General features: G+C 42.7%; 1 protein-coding gene across 1 annotated transcript in view; it reads right to left on the reverse strand.

The window, feature by feature from the left end:
• RTF1 (RTF1 homolog, Paf1/RNA polymerase II complex component) overlaps positions 1 to 19,618 on the reverse strand; it is a 48,782-nt gene extending 29,164 nt beyond the window's left edge. Inside the window, exons 1-2 of the mRNA XM_029238901.1 lie at positions 19,421 to 19,618; positions 6,149 to 6,259 (exon numbers count right to left, since the gene is read on the reverse strand). Coding sequence (XP_029094734.1) covers positions 6,149 to 6,259; positions 19,421 to 19,618 — 309 coding nt within the window. The remainder of the gene's footprint in view (positions 1 to 6,148; positions 6,260 to 19,420) is intronic.
• Positions 19,619 to 20,433: the final 815 nt, after the last annotated feature.

The raw sequence follows: 20,433 nt of genomic DNA on the forward strand, positions 1-20,433 counted from the left end.
ACTAGAAGGAAGATGTCTTAACTAATAAATTAAAAGAGATTAGCACTTTGACTCTCACTGCTGTAACTGATACTCTAATGGACGGCAATTATCTAATGATACAAGGAGGGTTAGAAAGTACTACATAACCCTGTGCCAGACTGAGAGTGTAGGGGTTGTTATAAGCAGGTCCCTACTCTGGGAAGCAGCTGACCTTCCTGGCATTCAGCTGAAAGACAGGAAGGAACATGGGGTGGGGAGTGCTTGCCTTGGACTTGGGTGCCACTGACATGCTGAGTACTTTTATCCTGGAGGCAGAAAAGCAAAGAAACTTCAACATTTCAGAGAGGTTATCTCTAATGGCCAAGGAAGATCATATTCTAGGTCTCAGGACCCAGAGTAGAAACCATTGCAGCCCAGTTACTCCTGAAACGAATTTACAGTGAAATGAAATACTTTGAGGTAAGTAGGGTTCAAGAAGAACAGCTGGGCTAGTGATAAACTATGGGACTAGAGGTTAAAAGAACTGGAATAAAGGCCCAAGCCCTTAACCTGAGACTGTTTCCTTATCTGTAACGTAGGAATAATAATACCACCTTGACCACCTATCCGGGTAGTGTGAGACTCAAAGGAGACAGAATAAAAGATGCTAAGAGCACATCAGAAACCATGAAGTTCTATATAAATGGAGGGTACTATTTTATGATGGAAAAAGGAAACCAGAACTTCTGGGAGCCTGTTTTCTTATCTGAAATAAGGGAATCTAAATGATCTCTACGACCCCTTGGAGTTTTAAAGTTGTAGGATTCTATATGAACTGAGTGTTACACTAAATTGAAGTGTTTGTCAAAAGGATTCGGTACTCATTATTCTAGATCTTAACAGTGACCAACAAAGAGGGGTGCTGAGAGGGCATGGCTCCTGATGTAGGTATTTTTTCCCTGTGAAGATAGAAAAGGGTCAGCAAAGTTAAAGAGTATATGCAAATGTCAGCCTAAAGAACAATGAGGAATAGCTAAACTTTCTTTTCCCTTAAAAGAAATCAATTATTTGTAATTAATCAAACAAAGTACAAAGGGCACTACTGTATCTTATAATCAAGCAATCAGTTATATTTAACTGGAAAACACAAAGAATCCCTACACTCAATCACAAAAACTTATAATCTGGTTATGGAGATAAAAACAAAAGTGAAACAAATGATACCAAAAAAAAATGTAAAATATAATCAGTACTCCACTGCACTGTTTGGTAGGAAGTGTCAGAATTTGTTGTACACAGTTTAAGCAAGTGGTCCATGAAAATCACTTTATTTTTCTTGTGATGAGATTTTAGGTATCTAGATAAATGAGGTGCTACTGTATGGTAATCTACATAGCCAAGAACCCAGAAGCATGCTAAAAAAAAAAGGGGACTTCCCTGGTGGAGCAGTGGTTAAGAATCTGCCTGCCAGTGCAGGGGACACGGGTTCGAGCCCAGGTCCAGGAAGATCCCACATTCTGTAGAGCAACTAAGCCCGTGCTCCACAACTACTGAGCCTGTGCTCTAGAGCCTGCAAGCCACAACTACTGTGCCCGCGAGCCACAACTACTGTGCCCGCGAGCCACAACTACTGAAGCCCGTGTGCCACAACTACTGAAGCCCAGGCGCCTAGAGCCTGTGCTCATCAACAAGAGACGCCACTGCAATGAGAAGCCGCGCACTGCAACAAAGAGTAGCCCGTGTTCGCCACAACTAGATAAAGCCCGCGTGCAGCAACAAAGACCCAACACAGCCATAAATAAATAAATACATATATACATACATACATTTATTTTAAAAAAACGTTTATGAGAAATTCAAATAGCTATTGTTAAATTCAAGTACTAAAGCAGAATATTCCAACCTAAACTCTATGGGGCCCCCTGGTTTCCTGACCCCAGAGCAGATCAGAGACACAGGAAGATGGAAGTAGAGCAGATTACTAGGAGATGAGAACAATGGCCACTGCTTACCTTCGGTATTGGGGGAGAAAGGAAAAATAAAAACCAGCACCACAGAGCCTGGTATTTTGGAAGTCATTATTTCACAGTATAAGAACTGTCATTCATAATCATGACTAAATCAGTTAAAAAACTATATATAATAAGATCTATCAAAAAAATTTTCAAATATAGTGGTTTTATATTTTAAACTTTCAAAAGTTTAGTTTTAGTATTGGGATAATTCATCTATATGGAACATCTTTTTCCAGAGGTATTGTGTGTATGAAAACCTTACTAAATGAATATACACACAGGAAAATATTAGCTTAGCAGTGAAGGCCTTTATCAGTATGTGCTGATTATGTATTATCTGCATGGTAAAGCAACAACAAAATGCTCTTGGGTATCTAGGCTGACTTCCTGGAAAAATTATTACTAAATGAATTTTAAGTATAAGTTGTATCTTTTTCAAAATGTTCTATTAATAAAAATATTGGAGCCAACAAGCAATAACATAGTGGGAATAGGAGTGCAACTAGATCAAAGTGGGAGTGCTCAAAAGATTAAATGGGGTAAGAGAGAAAGAGAAGAAGCTTCAGAAAGAAAGAAAGTAGAAAAAAATGGAATGGGGGAAAAGCAAGAAGAGGCCAGAGACTCTGAAGAGGTAGTAAGCTGGAGCATAAAATGTATCCAGGAAGTTCTGGGGAAGAAAAAACAGGTGACAAGTGCTGAACTGCACGGCTGGGCCAAATGTTTTTATTTCTCAAAAATGTTGAAAACAGGACTGTACATGAAGCTTTTTAAAATAATCATTCTCGCTCAGGCACAGGGCAATAGAACATAATTCAGCTGTTTCCTTACTTTGTCTAATGTAGTTATATTCAATTTTGAACAACAAATAAAGGGTTTTCTTGGTATCTATTGATAACATGATTTTTACTGGTAACAAGGGAAAATCTAGGCTTTATTCCTATTTCTTATCTAGGTGCAGCTATCTGTTTCCACAAGATTCACCATGTTTCTAAAAAGGACTCTGAAGTACCCGATTTAGGACTCTTCCTCCTAACGAATGGACTTTTTTGTTTTGGCCATTTGTTTTTTAAAACTTTAAATCTCATGAATGAGCACTGCTAGCTCCCCTCCTCCTAACCCTGTTATTTTTCTTCCCGGCCACTCCTGTCTGCACCCTTGGTGGTGCTTCTCTTACCAAATGCTTTCAGGGACAGGAAGTGACAGCACCAAAATGCCACACCACAGCATTATAACCTACCACTGAGGTTGTGCTTTCCAATTTCCCAGGCTTGGTCAATGTAAACCTTACAGAAAGAGTTCTACTTCTCATGTGCCTAAGATACGACTGAGAATAATTCACAAGATATCTACTATTCTCTCCTTAATTGAACCTTTTTTTTTTGCCATGCGGCACAGCTTGTGGATGTTAGTTCCCTGACCAAGGATTAAACCCGGGCCCTGGGCAATGAAAGCGCAGAGTCCTAACCACTGGACCACCAAGGAATTCCCCCTAATTGAGCCTTACACTTAATAACCAATGCACCCACTTTTTTCCGGATAGGAAACTTTCATAACTTCTGTGTCCCCCTCCCCAACCCCAACAATTAGCTAGATATCTTCTTGTTCTAAAGTCAGTGCATGTCTCTCCTTAAAACAAACTACCCATTAACCTCCTAAATCAGTTGTTCCTGCCTAGTTTTCTGTCCTAGCAAATCTGAGGAGAACAACATACTTCTTTCTACCTGTATTCAGCATCATGAATGACAATAAATAAGAGTCACGTGGGAGGGGAAAAGGGTTGGGAGGTGTATTTGAAAAAACTCCAGAGTAGCTTCTAGCACAAGCAAGCTCCATCTGACTGAGAACTGACATTTTAACAACCAAATTTCTAAAAGGCTAGTTCGTAGGTAATAAGGATATTAAAGCCATAGCAGAAACTAGAAAACATAGCAAATTATTTCAGTATATGGGTTTCACCTACAAAGATGTATGAATATTCATTATGAGAGAGAAAAAAAACCAAGAGCCTCTGTCTCAAACACTGTATTCTAAGGATCTCTCAGAAGTCCCCTACCCACTCTAAAATATCTCTATGGCAGCCATAAATCTGAGTTTACAATACCACTGATCTCTCTAGTGGCTGGTAGGATTTTTTTTTTAAAGATTTTCTTAATTGTCCAAAATAATGAAGTATTTACCCTAACTTTGGGGTGCTCTGTGCTTAAGCTAGTAGCCTGGGCCAGAAAGTGATAATGCAGACCAAAAAACAGGCTCTTTTCAGAATGGCCATGATATAGAGACTGCAATTCCCAGTGCAGGGTGAGGAGGGACTAGAGTAGAACTGCCAGAAGCCAGTGGGCCAGGGGGCTGGCACTTGGAGGCAGTAGCAAGAACTAAGAACCTTGGGAGGAAAGTTACACAAACTCTCAATCCCCACTAGACAGGGTACAGCTTGCCTGTCAGCTTTTTCTCCAAAAAGTACATAAGTAGCTGGTAGCATTCTAAGGTGAAGATTCTCAGACTTGGTTAAGTAGCTGCGAGTGACAAAGGGAATCCTAAGCTGTAAACATTTTTATGGACGCTGCATCTACCCTAGCACAAGTTTTGGGCTTCTCTAATGCTGTGGAGTTGATACATACTTTGACCTTCTGGTAGAAGCAGCTCAAAAGGATGAAGGGAATCCCTACAGCAACTGCATACTTAGGAGTGATTTAATGACAGAAATATGGAAAACAAAATGCTTCAGAGGATAGTTATTGATTGTATCTCAAGGAAGTGCAAAGACAATAAACAGGTTACAGGGTATTCCAAACACAACACAGATTCAAACTTAATATCCCATAGCAGCTGACTTCTGAAACATGGAAAATGAAAGGAGTTGATGTAGGAATAGTGGGAAAGGGAATTATTTCAAGATTTTCCTGTATTATCTTTGCATTTTTTTAAAAATAGAAAAACAAAACAAATTATTTCATAAAATCCACTGTTTTTCTAAGCAGATTGGGTTACTTTATCAATTTTAGAGGAATTACAGTACCTCCATGAAAAATAAATGAAACAAAAGAATAAAACTCACACATTCACTACCTCTTGCTATCAAAGCAATTTTAGGTCTGTTGAATTATTTAAGATTAAGAGAATATCAGTACAGTCAATCAGAATGCAATCGTTCCTAATTTGCATATGCAGGGCACTGGTAAATACTCTTCTAGCTGTTAACTAAATTTCATTATAATAAAAAACATTTTTTACTTTAGAGGAACTTTAAAACAAAATACTGTTAGTGCACGGTTAAAAATATTTTCCTAGACTGCAGGGTAAGAGATTAAACAGAAAGATGATATCCAGCCTCCCCCCAGGAAATTACTAAGGGAAAAAAAGTATTTTAAATCAAATGAGGAACACGTAGGAGTGCTTCAAAGACCTTTCCCCTAATCTCTCTCTCTTCCATTAAAGTTCTGGATCTTTCAGGGCCTTGTTTGGTGGTGGGCAGCAGTTTGGGAAAGTCACCTTAGCTTAAACAATGAACAGCTGGACGTTTCTCATTAAAAGCTAATGCCACTACTCTGAGAGATGTTGATTCCATCTACCCAAAGAAAGCTTCTTACCTTGCTAAAATATTTCCCACTAATACTTTATCAGGCATTACTGATAGGCTTTCTTTTCTAACATAAAAGTGGGATTAAAAAGGTGACAAGGGCTTCCCTGGTGGCACAGTGGTTGAGAGTCCGCCTGCCGATGCAGGGGACACGGCTTCATGCCCTGGTCCGGGAAGATCCCACATGCCGCGGAGCGGCTGGGCCCGTGAGCCATGGCCGCTGAGCCTGCGCGCCCGGAGCCTGTGCTCCGCAACGGGAGAGGCCACAACAGTGAGAGGCCCGCATACCACCAAAAAAAAAAGGTGACAAAAAATAAAAGAGATGGTGACTAACAAGTTGTGCTCCCTCTGCAAAAGGGCTGAAAATAAAAGACTAAAAATGGCCACGAATGCACTGCAGAGGTACCCACTTGGTAACTAGCAGTACAAAGAACATCACAATGCGAGAGCTTCTCATACACAATTTTCTTTCCAAGAAGTTCACATAGATCTTAGGCAGGAAGGTCTCAGTTTAAGGAAAAGAGGCTGCCAGGAGTCACCAACTCAGGACCCTCAAACACTCATTAGTCCCAGAGGCCTAGCCCTCCACACCCACCTCATCATCACTGTTAGACGTCTCCGAGTCTGAGGAGGCTGCAGGCTGACTAACAGGCGGCTCCTTCTCTTCAGAGTCACTTCGTTTCCGCTTTGCCAGGGACAAGAGCTCCTGAGAGGGCAAAAGTAGCCATGTGAGTTTTGTTCACAGAGAAAATATATCCCAAAATAATAAAATGCCCACCTTCTCTAGATCTCTTCTACTTCTTTGTGGTTTCACTTGAAGGACATCATCATGGGAACTTTGGTCCCATGAACAGACCAACTGCCAGCACTCGTGCTAAAGAAATGCTTTCAAAGTCTGGAATTCCCTGGCTGTTCAGTGGTTAGGACTCTGATCTTTCACTGTAGGGGGCCCGGGTTCAATCCCTGGTCAGGGAACGAGGATCCCACAAGCTGCACGGCACAGCCAAAAAAAATCTGTTCCCTCACTCTTAATGGGAAATGTATGTCTGAAATGGAAAAGTGACTAGAAAACTAAACTGGAGGCTACCCCCGAATTTCCTCTGTAAGTTACAGAAGTACTGATTCTCATCAATTGATACAATACGAACCATGTCTACAAAGGTAATTTGCTCCCTGTTCTTATTGGTATAGCTAATACTCTGAGCACCCTCTTATTATATATAACTCATGGTATAATTGGCATTTGTGGGGCTGTTCTGAATAAGCTGACAAACTACAAATTTCTGAGGTCATTTTTAATTTTGGATGCCTAAACCAGGGGGGAAAAAAAAAGTATATTTCTGGTGCTGAACCCAGGGTCAAGCAGTAAGTATGCTGGCCTCTACATGGGAATCCCAATTTGACAACCCCAATATTCCCATTCACCTCTGCCTTGTCCTGGTGATTTAAGGGAGTTTAAAGGAGAAGAGATACGCTATTTAGTAAGACATGGCTACAACCAGGATTTGCTTTCTCACATGGTTTCCCTCTCCTGTTACTTCTCCCCAACTCAGTCCAGTCACTCAAAAACACAACAAAAGGATACTTACTCTGGTTCTTGCTTTCTGCTAATATCAATACCAGCCCCCAATTATATTGTACTTACTAGATGCCAGGTACTTTTCTAAGCATCTAACATTTAATCTTCACAACCGCCTTAAGGTAAGTATCATTATCTTCCCCATTTAAAGATACAGAAACTAAGGAGCAGGAGAGGTTAAGTAACTCACCCAAGGTAATACAGCTAGTACATGAGAGAACCAGGATTCAAACTAGGGCAGATAAAATCCTAGCTCCTATTTTAATCATGGTTTACATTTTCCCCTTGGGCCAAAAGAGAGAAAAATATAACTAATAAATACTAGTAGTATTATTCCTTGATGATGTTAGTGCTATACAATTATAGGTTAAGTGCCAAGACAAATTTTTTAAAAAGAGACTGCTATAAAATATGTTTTCTTCTTCCAGTCTTTCTATTTTAGGAGTATACCCTCCTTGGCCAGAATGAGAAAATGACCTTCTCAGATTAACAGCTGACACCATCTCTTCTTCATAAGCAGTAATGAAATGTTACTCTTCTCATTTCTTTAGATAGAGCTAGCATACTAACTTCCTGAAAAGACTTCAGATCATAAGAACACTCTACTTTTTCCACATCAAAATGGTAACTCCTATTGACCAAATGCAAATTACAGCAATGTTTGTGTGTTTACAGTCTTTTAAAAACTTGAGGGTGTAATTTACATACAGTACCTTTTATCCTTTCTTATGGATGGTTCTATGAGTTTGACAAATATATACAGTTGAACCACTCACACAATCAAGATATAGGACAGTTCCATCATCCCCCCAAATTTTGCTGTAATTTGCACTGGTCAATAGGAGTTACCATTTTGGTATGAAAAAGTAGAGTGTTTATGATCTGAAGTCTTTTCAGGAAGTAAGTGCTCTTCATATCTCTCCCTCCACCCCCTGGCAATCACATACTTGTTTTCTGTCCCTACAGATCTGCCTATTGTACAATATCACATAAATGGAATCATATAGTGTGTAGTCTTTTGAATTTGGTTTCCTTACTTAGCATAATGCATTTGAGATTGGACAGGTATCAACCGTTTGTTTCTTTTTTGTTCTTAAATGTGATATTGAGTTTTTGGGACAGATTTCTTTCTTTTTTTTTTTTTTTTTAAATGTTGAGCCTTCTTTTAATTTATTGATTTTTATTTTTGGCTGTGTTGGGTCTTCGTTTCTGTGCGAGGGCTTTCTCTAGTTGTGGCAAGCAGGGGCCACTCTTCATCGCGGTGCGCGGGCCTCTCACTGTCGCGGCCTCTCTTGTTGCGGAGCACAGGCTCCAGACGCGCAGGCTCAGTAGTTGTGGCTCACGGGCCTAGTTGCTCTGCGGCATGTGGGATCTTCCCAGACCAGGGCTCGAACCCGTGTCCCCTGCATTAGCAGGCAGATTCTCAACACTGCACCACAAGGGAAGCCCCAGTTTGTTACTTTTTATTGTAAAGTAGTATTCCATTGTGTGGATACACCACACTTTATCCATATGCCAGTTGAAAAACATTTGGGTTGTTTCCATCTTGGGGCAATTATTTGTTCATGTACAGGTTTTTGTGTAAACATTAGTTTTTATTTCACTTGGATAAATACCTAGGAGTGGTACTGCTGGGTTATATGGTAATTTGTGTATGGCTTTTACTATTATCTTTTTTCCACATTACCTTCATACAAATTTATAAAAATTAGAAAGACTTCTGGTAAGTAGTGTACTTCCTGACCCTTTGAGGTTCACAAATGCACTAGAAGTCTGTTTTAATACCAACTCATTATAACAGGGATTTGGATATGCTAGCAATCAAATCCTTTCCTGAAACAAGCAGTAGATATATTACAAACAGTAGATATCCATTAAAAGTTACTGTAACTAAAGTGTTAATGTGTTAGTATCGCCTTCCTGTTAAAGAGATTCCACTCTATACTAAAAACCTAACAAATGTCTCTCCATCAGCAAACAACTGCATCTGATAGGCACAGTCCTTCTTCTTCTACTACATTAAATACCATATTAACAATAGTATAGAGACAGCAAAGACCTTCCTCTTAAAAAGTGTGAAAGATACCCTTTCCACAAGCTGAGAATTGTATAGGAAGTTACTGGGGGAACTCATGGCAAGGCTACTCTTCACAGTTAAGTCCTTTATATTCTTTTTTTTAAAATAAATTTATTTATTTATTATTTTTGGCTGCGTTGGGTCTTCATTGTTGCGTGTGGGCTTTCTCTAGCTGCCGCGAGCAGGGGCTGCTCCTCCTTGTGGTGCACGGGCTTCTCATTGAAGTGGCTTCTCTTGTTGCGCAGCACGGACTCTAGGCACGCGGGCTTCAGTAGTTGCGGCTTGCGGGCTCTAGAGCGCAGCCTCAGTAGCTGTGACGCAAGGGCTTAGTTGCTCCGCGGCATGTGGGACCTTCCCGGACCAGGGCTCGAACCCGTGTCCCCTGCATTGGCAGGCAGATTCTTAACCACTGTGCCACCAAGGAAGCCCAAGTCCTTTATATTCTGAGGGCTCATAAATACAGCTGGACACACTAATGTGCAACAGAAAGGTCTTGGCAACACTCCACACATGAAGAGATCATCAGATTTGTTACCTGTAGGGGTTGATTTATCCAACACCAATACTGAAAAAAGCCAATCTAAAACTGATTCATGCACAGGGGGTAGGTCCTTCTGCAGCTCTCTCCTGCTACCCCACTCACTGTGCCACACTGGTTGAGATGACATTTCTGTGTGTCCAGTGGTTCTCTCTCACCATCCTCCTTGTATTTCATCACATCTAGTGAAAACCTCCCCTACTTATCTCAGCATTCCTCTAGGATGGAATGGCTGTGTGGGGTGCCCACATGGTTTATCAAACTTAAGCTGAACTAAAGATCTGCTGAGAGTAATGCCAATGCCCAACACACTATAGGTGACTGTGTAGGATGGCACATCTGGCTTCTAGAGCAGTTTCATTAACATTGCTTGAAAACCATATTTAACAATAAACTAGACAGCCAAATTGCAAGTCTAATTGCACTAAGGTAATATTTATTTAAATAGTATTATTCTGGTTAAAATTAGAATTCTAATCCATCAATATATGAAGACTCATAAACCTTAGGATTTAGTTCCTCCACCCCATCATTCACAAACAGTGTATTTTTGCAATGCCATGTTGGGATCGATCTGTAATAAAGAAACGTATTTAAAGGAAATTACTTACTTAAAGGAAATTAAATCTCATCTCTTTAATCAAACCTCCCATGATCACACAAAAGTGGGATACAGATTCTGCACCCCAGAAAAGGAGAATAAACGCCCAAATGGATAAACCTCAGAGGTTTTTTATAGCTAATTAGCATGCTGAGCTCTTTTTCACGTATTCATTCCACAAATACAACTAATGCAAGTGATTACTACCATCTAGGGTGACCAAACATCTTGGTTTGCTTAGGACTGTCCTGGTTTTAGCACTGAAAGTCCTGAATTCTGGGAAACTCAGTTCCTGGCAAGCGGGACAGATAGTTCCCCTGCTACCAGCACCTACTATATACCAAGCTGTGGGTAGAAAGTCAGGAATAAGAGATACATAGTCCTTGACCTCACAGAATTTAAAATCAAGTGAGGGTGTGTATGTATAACTGATTCACTTTGCTGTACTAACCTGAAACTAACACATTGTAAATCAATTATACTCCAAGAAAAATTTTAAAATAAATAAATAAAATCAAGAGAGGGAGACAGACAATAAACAGGTAAAGAAACAAGTATATCTAGTGATAAGTGCTAAGAAGGAAGTGAATCAAAGTGAGTGGGGAACCTATCTGCAATAGGGTGATTGTGGGAAGCCTTCTCTGAGGCAATGGTATTTAGGCTGAGACTAGAAACGGGGGGAAGACACAGGGGTGCAGTCTTCTGGATAGAAGTCTTCAGATAGAATAGATAAGGCACTGGACTTCTCTAGTGGTTAAGAGTCCGCCTGCCAATGCAGGAGACACGGGTTTGATCCCTGGTCCGGGAAGATCCCACATGCCGTGGAGCAACTAAGCCCGCGAGCCACAACTACTGAGCCTGCACTCTAGAGCCCGTGAGCCACAACTACTGATCCCGCATGCCGCTACTGAAGCCCGCGCGCCTAGAGCCCATGCTCCACAAAAGAAGCCACCACAATCAGAAGCCCACGCACCGCAAGGAAGAGTAGCCCTCACTTGCCACAACTAGAGAAAGCCCTCATGCAGCAACGAAGACCCAACACAGCCAAAAATAAATACATAAATAAATAAATTTATATATTAAAAAAAGGATACGGCCCTGAAATTGTCAATAGCTTGGCTTAACCAAAGAACTAAAAGGGAACCAGGGTGACTAGAGCTTCATAGGCAAGGGGACAGGGGGTGGGGGTGGGGGTGGGGGTGATGGAATGAGGCAGGTTAAAGGTAAGAAGAAACCACATCATTCCCAGGTTTATACAGCAGGATCAGGAAAATGAATTTTATTTGAAGGCAGTGGGGAGCCATCAAATGGTTTTAAGCAGGGAAGTAACCATCCCCTGAGGGTTTTTAAAATAGCACTCTGACTGACAGAGGAACAGATTACAGGGCCAGGGAGGAAGTGCAGAGAGGAGTCCACAGCAGGGTCATCAGAGTGGATGGTGACCTGGACAAGGTAAGAAGCCACAGGGACACAGAGAAGTGGGAGGACTTGAGAGAAGCTAAGAAAAGAGTAGTAATTCATAGAGGTTTAAATCTGAGACATTATTTTCTATTATTTCTTTCATATAAAAATTTTTGATTGAAGAACATCATTCCAACAGTGGACACTGGTTATTTTTCAGGAGTAAGGAACAGAGCCATTGCGCGCATATACGTTTGTGGAACAGGGAGGTATTTTTGTTTCACTGGAACTGTTTCAACAAGCATGTACTATTTTTATCATTAAAAAAAAACAAAAGAAAACAAACCAAAACAATGAACATACACACAAAAACCCTTCTGAAGTAGTAATTCCAAAGTGACAATGTAACATTCCTTTACATTTCACATGACTGGCATGAAATGTGGCAACTTCCCTTTCCAATTTCTAGCAAAGTGATTATAATTATAGATAAAATACTGAGTTTTATAAATGCCCACAATGTCATAGAATTGATAAAATAAAACCAGTTTTCAACACATTCAAAATAAAAGGTACATTAAAATTTTTTAAAAAATTCTACTACTGTTACTTGTTTCTACTTGGTTCCCTGTTCTAATACACTTTCTAACAAATGCACATTTCCATGCCTTATAGAAGAGGTTTCAGTATTACAGCAGAGGGGCTAAAGCAAGAACTCCCAATCTGACAGTGTCCCTTTACCTCTAAGTAATACTACTATAATCAGAAAAGTTAGAATCTAACTTTCTACTGTGGATATGCCAAGCAGCATTTGCTTATTCAACAAAGATTTATTGTCTACTCTGTGTCAGGCAGGCATTATTTTCAACTACGTACTTAAATGTCTCCACTTGAGTATTTCATAGACAACTTTAATCTCTACACATACAAGACTGAACACATGCTCTTCACCTTTAAACCTGATCTTCCTCCAGGGTTCCCCATCTCATGCCAGAATCTCCTCTTCCTCACCCTCAACATCCAACCAGTCATCAAATCCTCTCAGTTTTACAGCATGAATATTATGTCCAATTAACCCACCTTCTGTCGTCTCTATAACTACACCAGTCCAAGTCAGGCATTCATTCAACAAATACTGACAAGGTATATGCTGCAGGCCAGGCACTGTTCTAGATGCAGGGATACTACATTGAACAAACAGTCTTGCCCTCTTGGAGCTTCCATTCTAATGGAACTTATGCTCTCCACCATCTCTCACCTGGACTCCTCTATCTGCCATCTAACCAGTGTCCCTTCTCCAGATTACTCTCCACATAGCAGCCTGGGAAAACTTTTCAAAAGACAAGTTGGAACACCTCTTTCAGCTTAAAATCCTTCAGTGGTTTCTCATTACCCTCAGAATAAAGTCCACAGTCCTTACTATTGCCAACCTGGACCTGCCAGTGGCTTAAAACGTCTTTTTAACCCCAGCCCACAGAAAGATAAATTATACCTTATGACCCTGTATATACATACATACATATATGTGAAACACAAGTTTTATGAAACAATACTTATCTTTACTAGGTCTGACATATGATTTTTTTTCTATTTGATTCAATTTCGTTTTTATTTTTAACACTGGTTGTGATTCACTAAACTGGCTTTTCCATCCTCAAAGGGTCCAAACAGACTACTTCTGCAGCTTCATTTGTACCACTCTCCCTCCAACTAGTGATGTCCCAGTCACTCTGCTTCTTTCAGTTTCATGAGGGTGCTAGGTCCTTCCTGCCTCAATGCTTTTGTACATTTTGGTCCCTCAACCATGAACATTCACATGTCCCTGTACTCTTCAGTCTCCTATCTCCTTATCCCTAACCCATATTCCAGATCTCAGTTTAAATGTCACTCCCATCAGGCGAGCATAGAGTCCCTGGTCAAACTCTCACAGCATCCTTGCTCTTCCTTCATAGCCTGTAACGCAAGTGTAAGGAAATGACTCTCTGAGCAATGCCTGCCCCTGTCTCTCCCTTTGCCCCCATCCCCTAAGCTCCTTGAAGGTAGAAACTGCTTCGATTTTGTTCACCCAATAGCCCTATTGCCTCGTTCTAACACATTTGTTGAAAGAGTAAAAAAAACAAAAAAACAATCTTTGCCCTTGGGGAACTTACAGTCTAGGGAGCAAATAAGTACACCAAGAGAACCAGTGTTGAAAGATAGGTTTTGAATTTTTCCTGAAAGCCTCTCTGTTAAAGGTCCCATGGGACTCAATTTTCCCTGCACTATTTCTAAAAGAAAATCAAGTGAAATTGGCAGATGAGTTACATCAGGCTAGATGCAACATTATGACACAAATTTAAAACTTCACAAGTTAACCCAACACTTCTCACAAGTTCATCCTAGACTTCAAACTCTGCTCTAATGTAAAAAGACTTTATCAATGAGAAGCACAACTTTTATTTTTCATTTTTTTAACATCTTTATTGAAGTATAATTGCTTTATAATGGTGTGTTAGTTTCTGCTTTATAACAAAGTGAATCAGCTATACATATACATGTATCTCCATATCTCCTCCCTCTTGCGTCTCCCTCCCACCCTCCGTATCCCACCCCTCTAGGTGGTCACAAAACACAGAGCTGATCTCCCTGTGCTATGCGGCTGCTTCCCACTAGCTATCTATTTTACATTTGGTAGTGTATATATGTTCATGCCACTCTCTCACTTCGTCCCAACTTACCCTTCCCCCTCCCCGTGTCCTCAAGTCCATTCTCTACGTCTCCATCTTTATTCCTGTCCTGCCCCTAGGTTCTTCAGAACCTTTTTTTTTTTAGATTCCATATATATGTGTTAGCATACGGTATTTGTTTTTCTCTTTCTAACTTACTTCACTCTGTATGTCAGTCTCTAGGTCCATCCATCTCACTACAAATAACTCAATTTCATTTCTTTTTATGGCCAAGTAATATTCCATTGTATATATGTGCCACATCTTCTTTATCCATTCATCTGTCGATGGACACTTAGGTGAGAAGCACAACTTTTTAATTTCCCACCTTTTATGGGGAAGGTTTGTGGAAGGATACTTTATAACAATGCTATTTTAACACATAGTGTCTAAAAATAACTCCTAGAAAATACTTAGGGGCCTATTGTTTCAAAAAATTTTTAATTTATGGTTACTTCAATAGAATGAGCATAGAAAAAGAGGACAGGACAACACAATCCCCATTTTAAATAAGGATGGAAATTATGAAATAAAGCATCCCAGTATGCATGTAGCTCTTTTTCTCTTGAAAACGGCAGAGTAAACTTTTTATAAATACTGAGTTGTATTTATCTGAATAGACAACTCTGATTCCTTTATTATCTTGGATGCTTTTCATGTTATAGCACCCACTGCATAGATATTATTCCATAAAGAGTGCACATGTTATCTCCGTGGAGGTACGTGGTGGGGTAAAAAAGCCTAGGTTTGGCTCAAATTCTGTTTTTTTTTCCAAGAAGCACCAAAATCAAGTATCTCCATGATTTGCAATTCTGAAATGTTGAAGAAAGGGTGTGGCCAACATAAAAAAATAAGGTCACTATCAGGTCATATGTTAAAATAAATCCTTCAAATTCTCAAAGGTCTGAGTTTTTAAAACCCTTGAAAGTTAAAACAAATTTTAAAGGACTCCAATTCAGTTACTACATACCTCTTCCCACCAAGAAGAAGGAAGGGAAAAAAGAAACAGGCCTCAAAAAAAAAAATCATCCCAACAATTCAAACAGCTTCAGGGATTTAGAAAAACCAGCAGCTTTGCCACTTTGAACATCTCTGTTAAGTTCTTTTGCTTATATGTGCACACACTATGGCTGAGACAGGAAGCTATTTCTCTCCCAAACTACTTACAGTGTCTTACTAAAAGATTAACTTGCATACAGACAGTGGTCTCAGTGTTTAACACAAATAAGTACCTGGGCTGTACCTGGTAAAAATGCAGAGGAGAGAGTCCCCAGGGAGTCTGATTCAGTAGGTCTGGGATGGGAGCCCCTGCAAAGTACATCTTAAACAAGCAACCCAAGCAGTTTCTGACACACATGTTCCTCCTCTCACCACCAGGAAAAGCCAATGTAGAAGGCTAAGGACTAACTTGAAGGTAATATTTCTGACATAATGGCTTAGATTCCCACCTGGAAAACTCAGAGACAAAGGATCTCCTTATTAACTGTGCTCTACTCTCACACTTGACACTCAGAGATTTGTCATGGTCTGTTCTTTTCCACTAGACAGCAAATACAATGTTATACCCCCCAAAGAAGACCCAGAACTAGATGGAACAGTCCAAGGCATCTTGGTAAGGAAAGGTCCAGAATGCATTAATTTTGCTCAGAGGAGTCCTAAAGACCCCAAAACTAGGCTGACTTCGAACTTCTGCTAAAGATCTCTGGGAGATCTTCTAGAGAGCATAGATCTTTTTGATTCCTCAGAGAGCCTCGCACAGTGCTGAACATATAGAGAAGGCACTAGTGCCTGTTAGGATGTGCAGGAAAAGGGAATTCTGATCTGGTTCCCATCTGATAAAAGAACGCCAACGAGTAGTTTGAAAAGGAGGAAGTTGAAATTGCTGTTAAAATGCATTAGGTATTACTTACAAATTTTATGCTAATTTCTTTTTACAAATAGATAAAGTTGGGTTTAAAGTTGCAATCCCTCCAGTTCCCACTTTGGAAAAGCTTTCTGTGGATCAGAAAAATCTCTCTACTACAAAAGGAAGCTCTCAACTCATTTCATATGTCAGACTTCTGTGGAAAATCACCAAAGACAGAATAATTTACAGCTTAGTTCATGCATCATCAGAACAGGTGACTTAAGAGTGCTTCACCAAGGAAGTCCCCCAAATAATTTTTTAAACTGATGTATCAATTTTTTCTAAACTATTCAATATACTTTACAAACATGAATTCTAGCAACACAGAAAATGGCTGTGAAACATCATTTTCATTTTGCAATATTAAAAACAGATTAAGTTAATATAGTGGAAAGAGTATAGGCCTTGTAGTTGTACAGATTTGGGTTGAAATGCCACTAACAAGTTGTGTGAATTTAGATAAGTTACATCTTCAACCTCCATTTTCCTCATATCTAAAATGGGGAAGGGGCTTCCCTGGTGGCGCAGTGGTTAAGAATCTACCTGCGGATGCAGGGAACATGGGTTTGATCCCTGGCCCGGGAAGATCCCACATGCTGCGGAGCAACTAAGCCCATGTGCCACAACTACTGAGCCTGCACTCTAGAGCCCGCAAGCCACAACTACTGAGCCCACGTGCCACAACTACTGAAGCCCGCGTGCCTAGAGCCCGGAGTCCCCAACAAAGGGAAGCCACCGTGATGAGAAACCCACGCACCACAACAAAGAGTAACTCCCGCTCGCCACAACTAGAGAAAAGCCCGCGCACAGCAACGAAGACCCAGTGCAGGCAAAAATAAATAAATAATAAATTAATTAATTTAAAAATATTTTTATAAATTTCAGGAGTCTTCCGGGTGAGAACATTTTCAATTTACCTTTTACTTCCTATCCCATAACAAGGTGTCTAACCCTTTTATACTTCTCCACAGGCCCCACTACTCCCCACCTCCCACCTCCATACCACCATTTTCAAAACAGCCCTCTTTTCTTCAACACATCTTCAGTCCCTCTTTCTTAAAGTCCTCCTCCTTCACGTCCTAATATTTAATTTCTGAGACCTCTGACCTAATACAAAGGACTCCCAAGAAGTCATTTATAGAAATGCTTTAGTTTCTAAGTGCTTGTACCAACATTAATTCTTTTTTTTTTTTTTTGCAGTATGCGGGCCTCTCACTGTTGCGGCCTCTCCCGTTGTGGAGCACGGGCTCCGGACGCGCAAGACCCAGCGGCCACGGCCCACAGGGCCAGCCGCTCCGCAGCATGCGGGATCCTCCCGGACCGGGGCACGAACCCGTGTCCCCTCTATCGGCAGGCAGACTCTCAACCACTGCGCCACCAGGGAAGCCCTAATTCTCTTTTTAAAAAATAAATTTATTTTAGCTATTGATTTTTGGCTGTGTTGGGTCTTCGTTGCTGTGAGCGGGCTTTCTCTAGTTGCGGCGAACGGCGGCTACTCTGCAGTTATGGTGCACGGGCTTCTCATTGTGGTGGCATCTCTTGTTGCGGAGCACGGGCTCTAGGCGCGCGGGCTTCAGTAGTTGTGGTTCGCAGGCTCTAGAGCGCAGCCTCAGTAGCTGTGGCTCACGGGCTTAGTTTTCCGGTGGCATGCGGGATCTTCCCAGACCAGGGATCGAACCCCTGTCCCCTGCATTGGCAGGCGGATTCTTAACCACTGTGCCATCAGGGAAGCCCCCAACATTAATTCTTACAAATACTTAATCCTTTATAATAACTCAATCAGATACACAAGGCTGATGTTTTGGGTTTTTTTGCGGTACGCGGGCCTCTTAATGTTATGGCCTCTCCCGTTGCCGAGCAACAGGCTCCGGACGCGCAGGCTCAGCGGCCATGGCTCAAGGGCGCAGCCGCTCCGCGGCATGTGGGATCTTCCCGGACCGGGGCACGAACCCGTGTCCCCTGCATCGGCAGGCGGACTCTCAACCACTGCGCCACCAGGGAAGCCCAAGGCTGATGTTTTATCTAGACTTTACTGTTATGGCCCAAGATACATAGCTAGAAAACAACATAGCCCAGCCTAGAACTCAAAAATTTCAGATTCTAAGTTCAGTACTCTCTCTACTCAACTTATAGAACTATTATCTCTTGCATATCCTTTCTTTATATCATTTGTTCACAAAATGTGGGGGAAAACTCTCTTTGTATCTTCTGGTATCACTGGAGCACTGCTACAAAGGACAGCTTCCTCCCCACAGTATTTTCTAGAGTATATAACAGTTCAAGCAACCCCAAGACAGTGAGACCAAAAGTTAGTTTCAATGTCTCCTGTACATCTTTCAAGTAGAAAGAATTCTGGGATGCTGCATGAAAAGGGCCAAGAGGCCCCGCCACACTCTCTCCATGACGCCCTAGATATTTCTCCACTTATGCCCTCTTTCCTCCTCCCATGAGCCGTCTTGGGTCTGACATCTCAACAGAGACCCTTCTCAAACACAAACGACCCTAGCTGCCAAACAGATTCGTGCCCACAGCTACGTATTCCTCGCCAAGCACGACAGAGGTTCCCCTCCTCTCTGTTCACACCCTTGTCTGAAAAACTTCATCTTCCAGAGCTTGCACCTTCTCGGCCTCCCTCCCCCACACCGCCCCACGATCACCCTTGCACCTCCTCCAAAACCTCCCAGTCTCCCGGGTTGGCGGGCGATACTTCCTATCTCTCCGTGCCCGGATCGCCTGGCCTGCAGCCTGCCGCCCCGATCTGGCCCTGGCAGACCAAGGACCCCTCGAGTCCCCCGAGCCCGAGGCCCACTAGCCTGGCCCCTGCCCCGCCTCCCCGCCCAAGGCGCCAAGTCCTCGGGGCTCTGTCTCCAGGCCCCGGCCAGACTCCGAGAGCCGCGGGCACTGTGGGGAGAGCAGAAAGGGGCGGCAGCGGGCGTTCAGGACACGAGGCAGGCCGGGCGCTCCGGCCAGAAGGCCCGGGGCCCGACCGGCTCCCGACTACCGTGGCCAGGACTCAGCTCTCCCGCTCCGCTGGCCCGCGCCTCCGCGGCCTGCCCTCACCTGATCCAGGTTCTCGTCGCTGCCGCTGTCTTCCGTGTCTGAGTCGATCACAACGCGGCCTTTCCGCTTCTTTACCATCGTGGTCCCCCGGCTCCCACGCCGGACGCCGCCCGGACTCCCCTCTTGCCCGCCTGCCAGTGGGACCGCCACTGCCGCCGCCGCCGCTGCTGCTCGACCCACACAAAGGCGACCGCGCATGCGCGCTCCGCTCCGCCCCTGGCCCCGCCCCTTGCTCGTCGCACGCCGTTCGCCGGCGCCCAGAGCCCCGCCCACCCCGCCCCCGACGCAGCGTGGGAGGCGGGGGCATCGGGTTGGGTTCCGGGCTCTGAGCCGCCGTTCCGTAACCAGCGCTGCCCGTTGGAAGGCTTGGGTGTGTCACTGCTGCGGGGCTGAAGCTTCACGTGCTGCCTACCTGTCGTGGACTGCAGCGGCAAGCATCTGGGTCCGCTCTAAGGAGCCTTTCAACTGTCCGACACTGATGGAGTGTCGAGGGCACCGTCAGGGCCGTCCGCCTGGGAGACACAAATCGGCTGGACCACGCTGAGGGCACCTGTCGTGGGATGAAGCCTTCCTACCTGGGCTGTGCGAGTGACAACTGAGCTGGGACGTGGAGGATGCATCTGATTTACCCAAAAAAAGAGTAGCGGGAAGGGTGTTCCAAGCAAAGGATCTCTTGGTCAGAGACCTAGCGATGATAGAAAAAGTTGGGCTCAGGGAACTGAAAGTTCATTATGGCCGAACAGAGGGTACGGTGTGTGGGGATGAGGCTGCGGAGGAACCCAGCAGCTGAATCATTCAGACCTAATAAACTCTTAGGAAGTTTGAACTTTGGTATTGAAAGATTCTAAACTGAAGAACGGCATTATCAGATTCGTGTTTTTAAAAAATTACTCTGGCTGCAGTGTGGCGAATGGATTACAAAGGAGGGAGACTAAGGCAGGGAAACCACAGAGGCTATTGATTGCATTTTGGCAAAAGATGATGATGCCCTCAAGTAAGGAAGAAGCAGTGGA

The sequence above is a fragment of the Monodon monoceros genome, unplaced genomic scaffold (assembly GCF_005190385.1).
Source record: "Monodon monoceros isolate NGI ecotype Baffin Bay Population unplaced genomic scaffold, NGI_Narwhal_1 Super_Scaffold_21, whole genome shotgun sequence".
NCBI lineage: Eukaryota > Metazoa > Chordata > Mammalia > Artiodactyla > Monodontidae > Monodon > Monodon monoceros.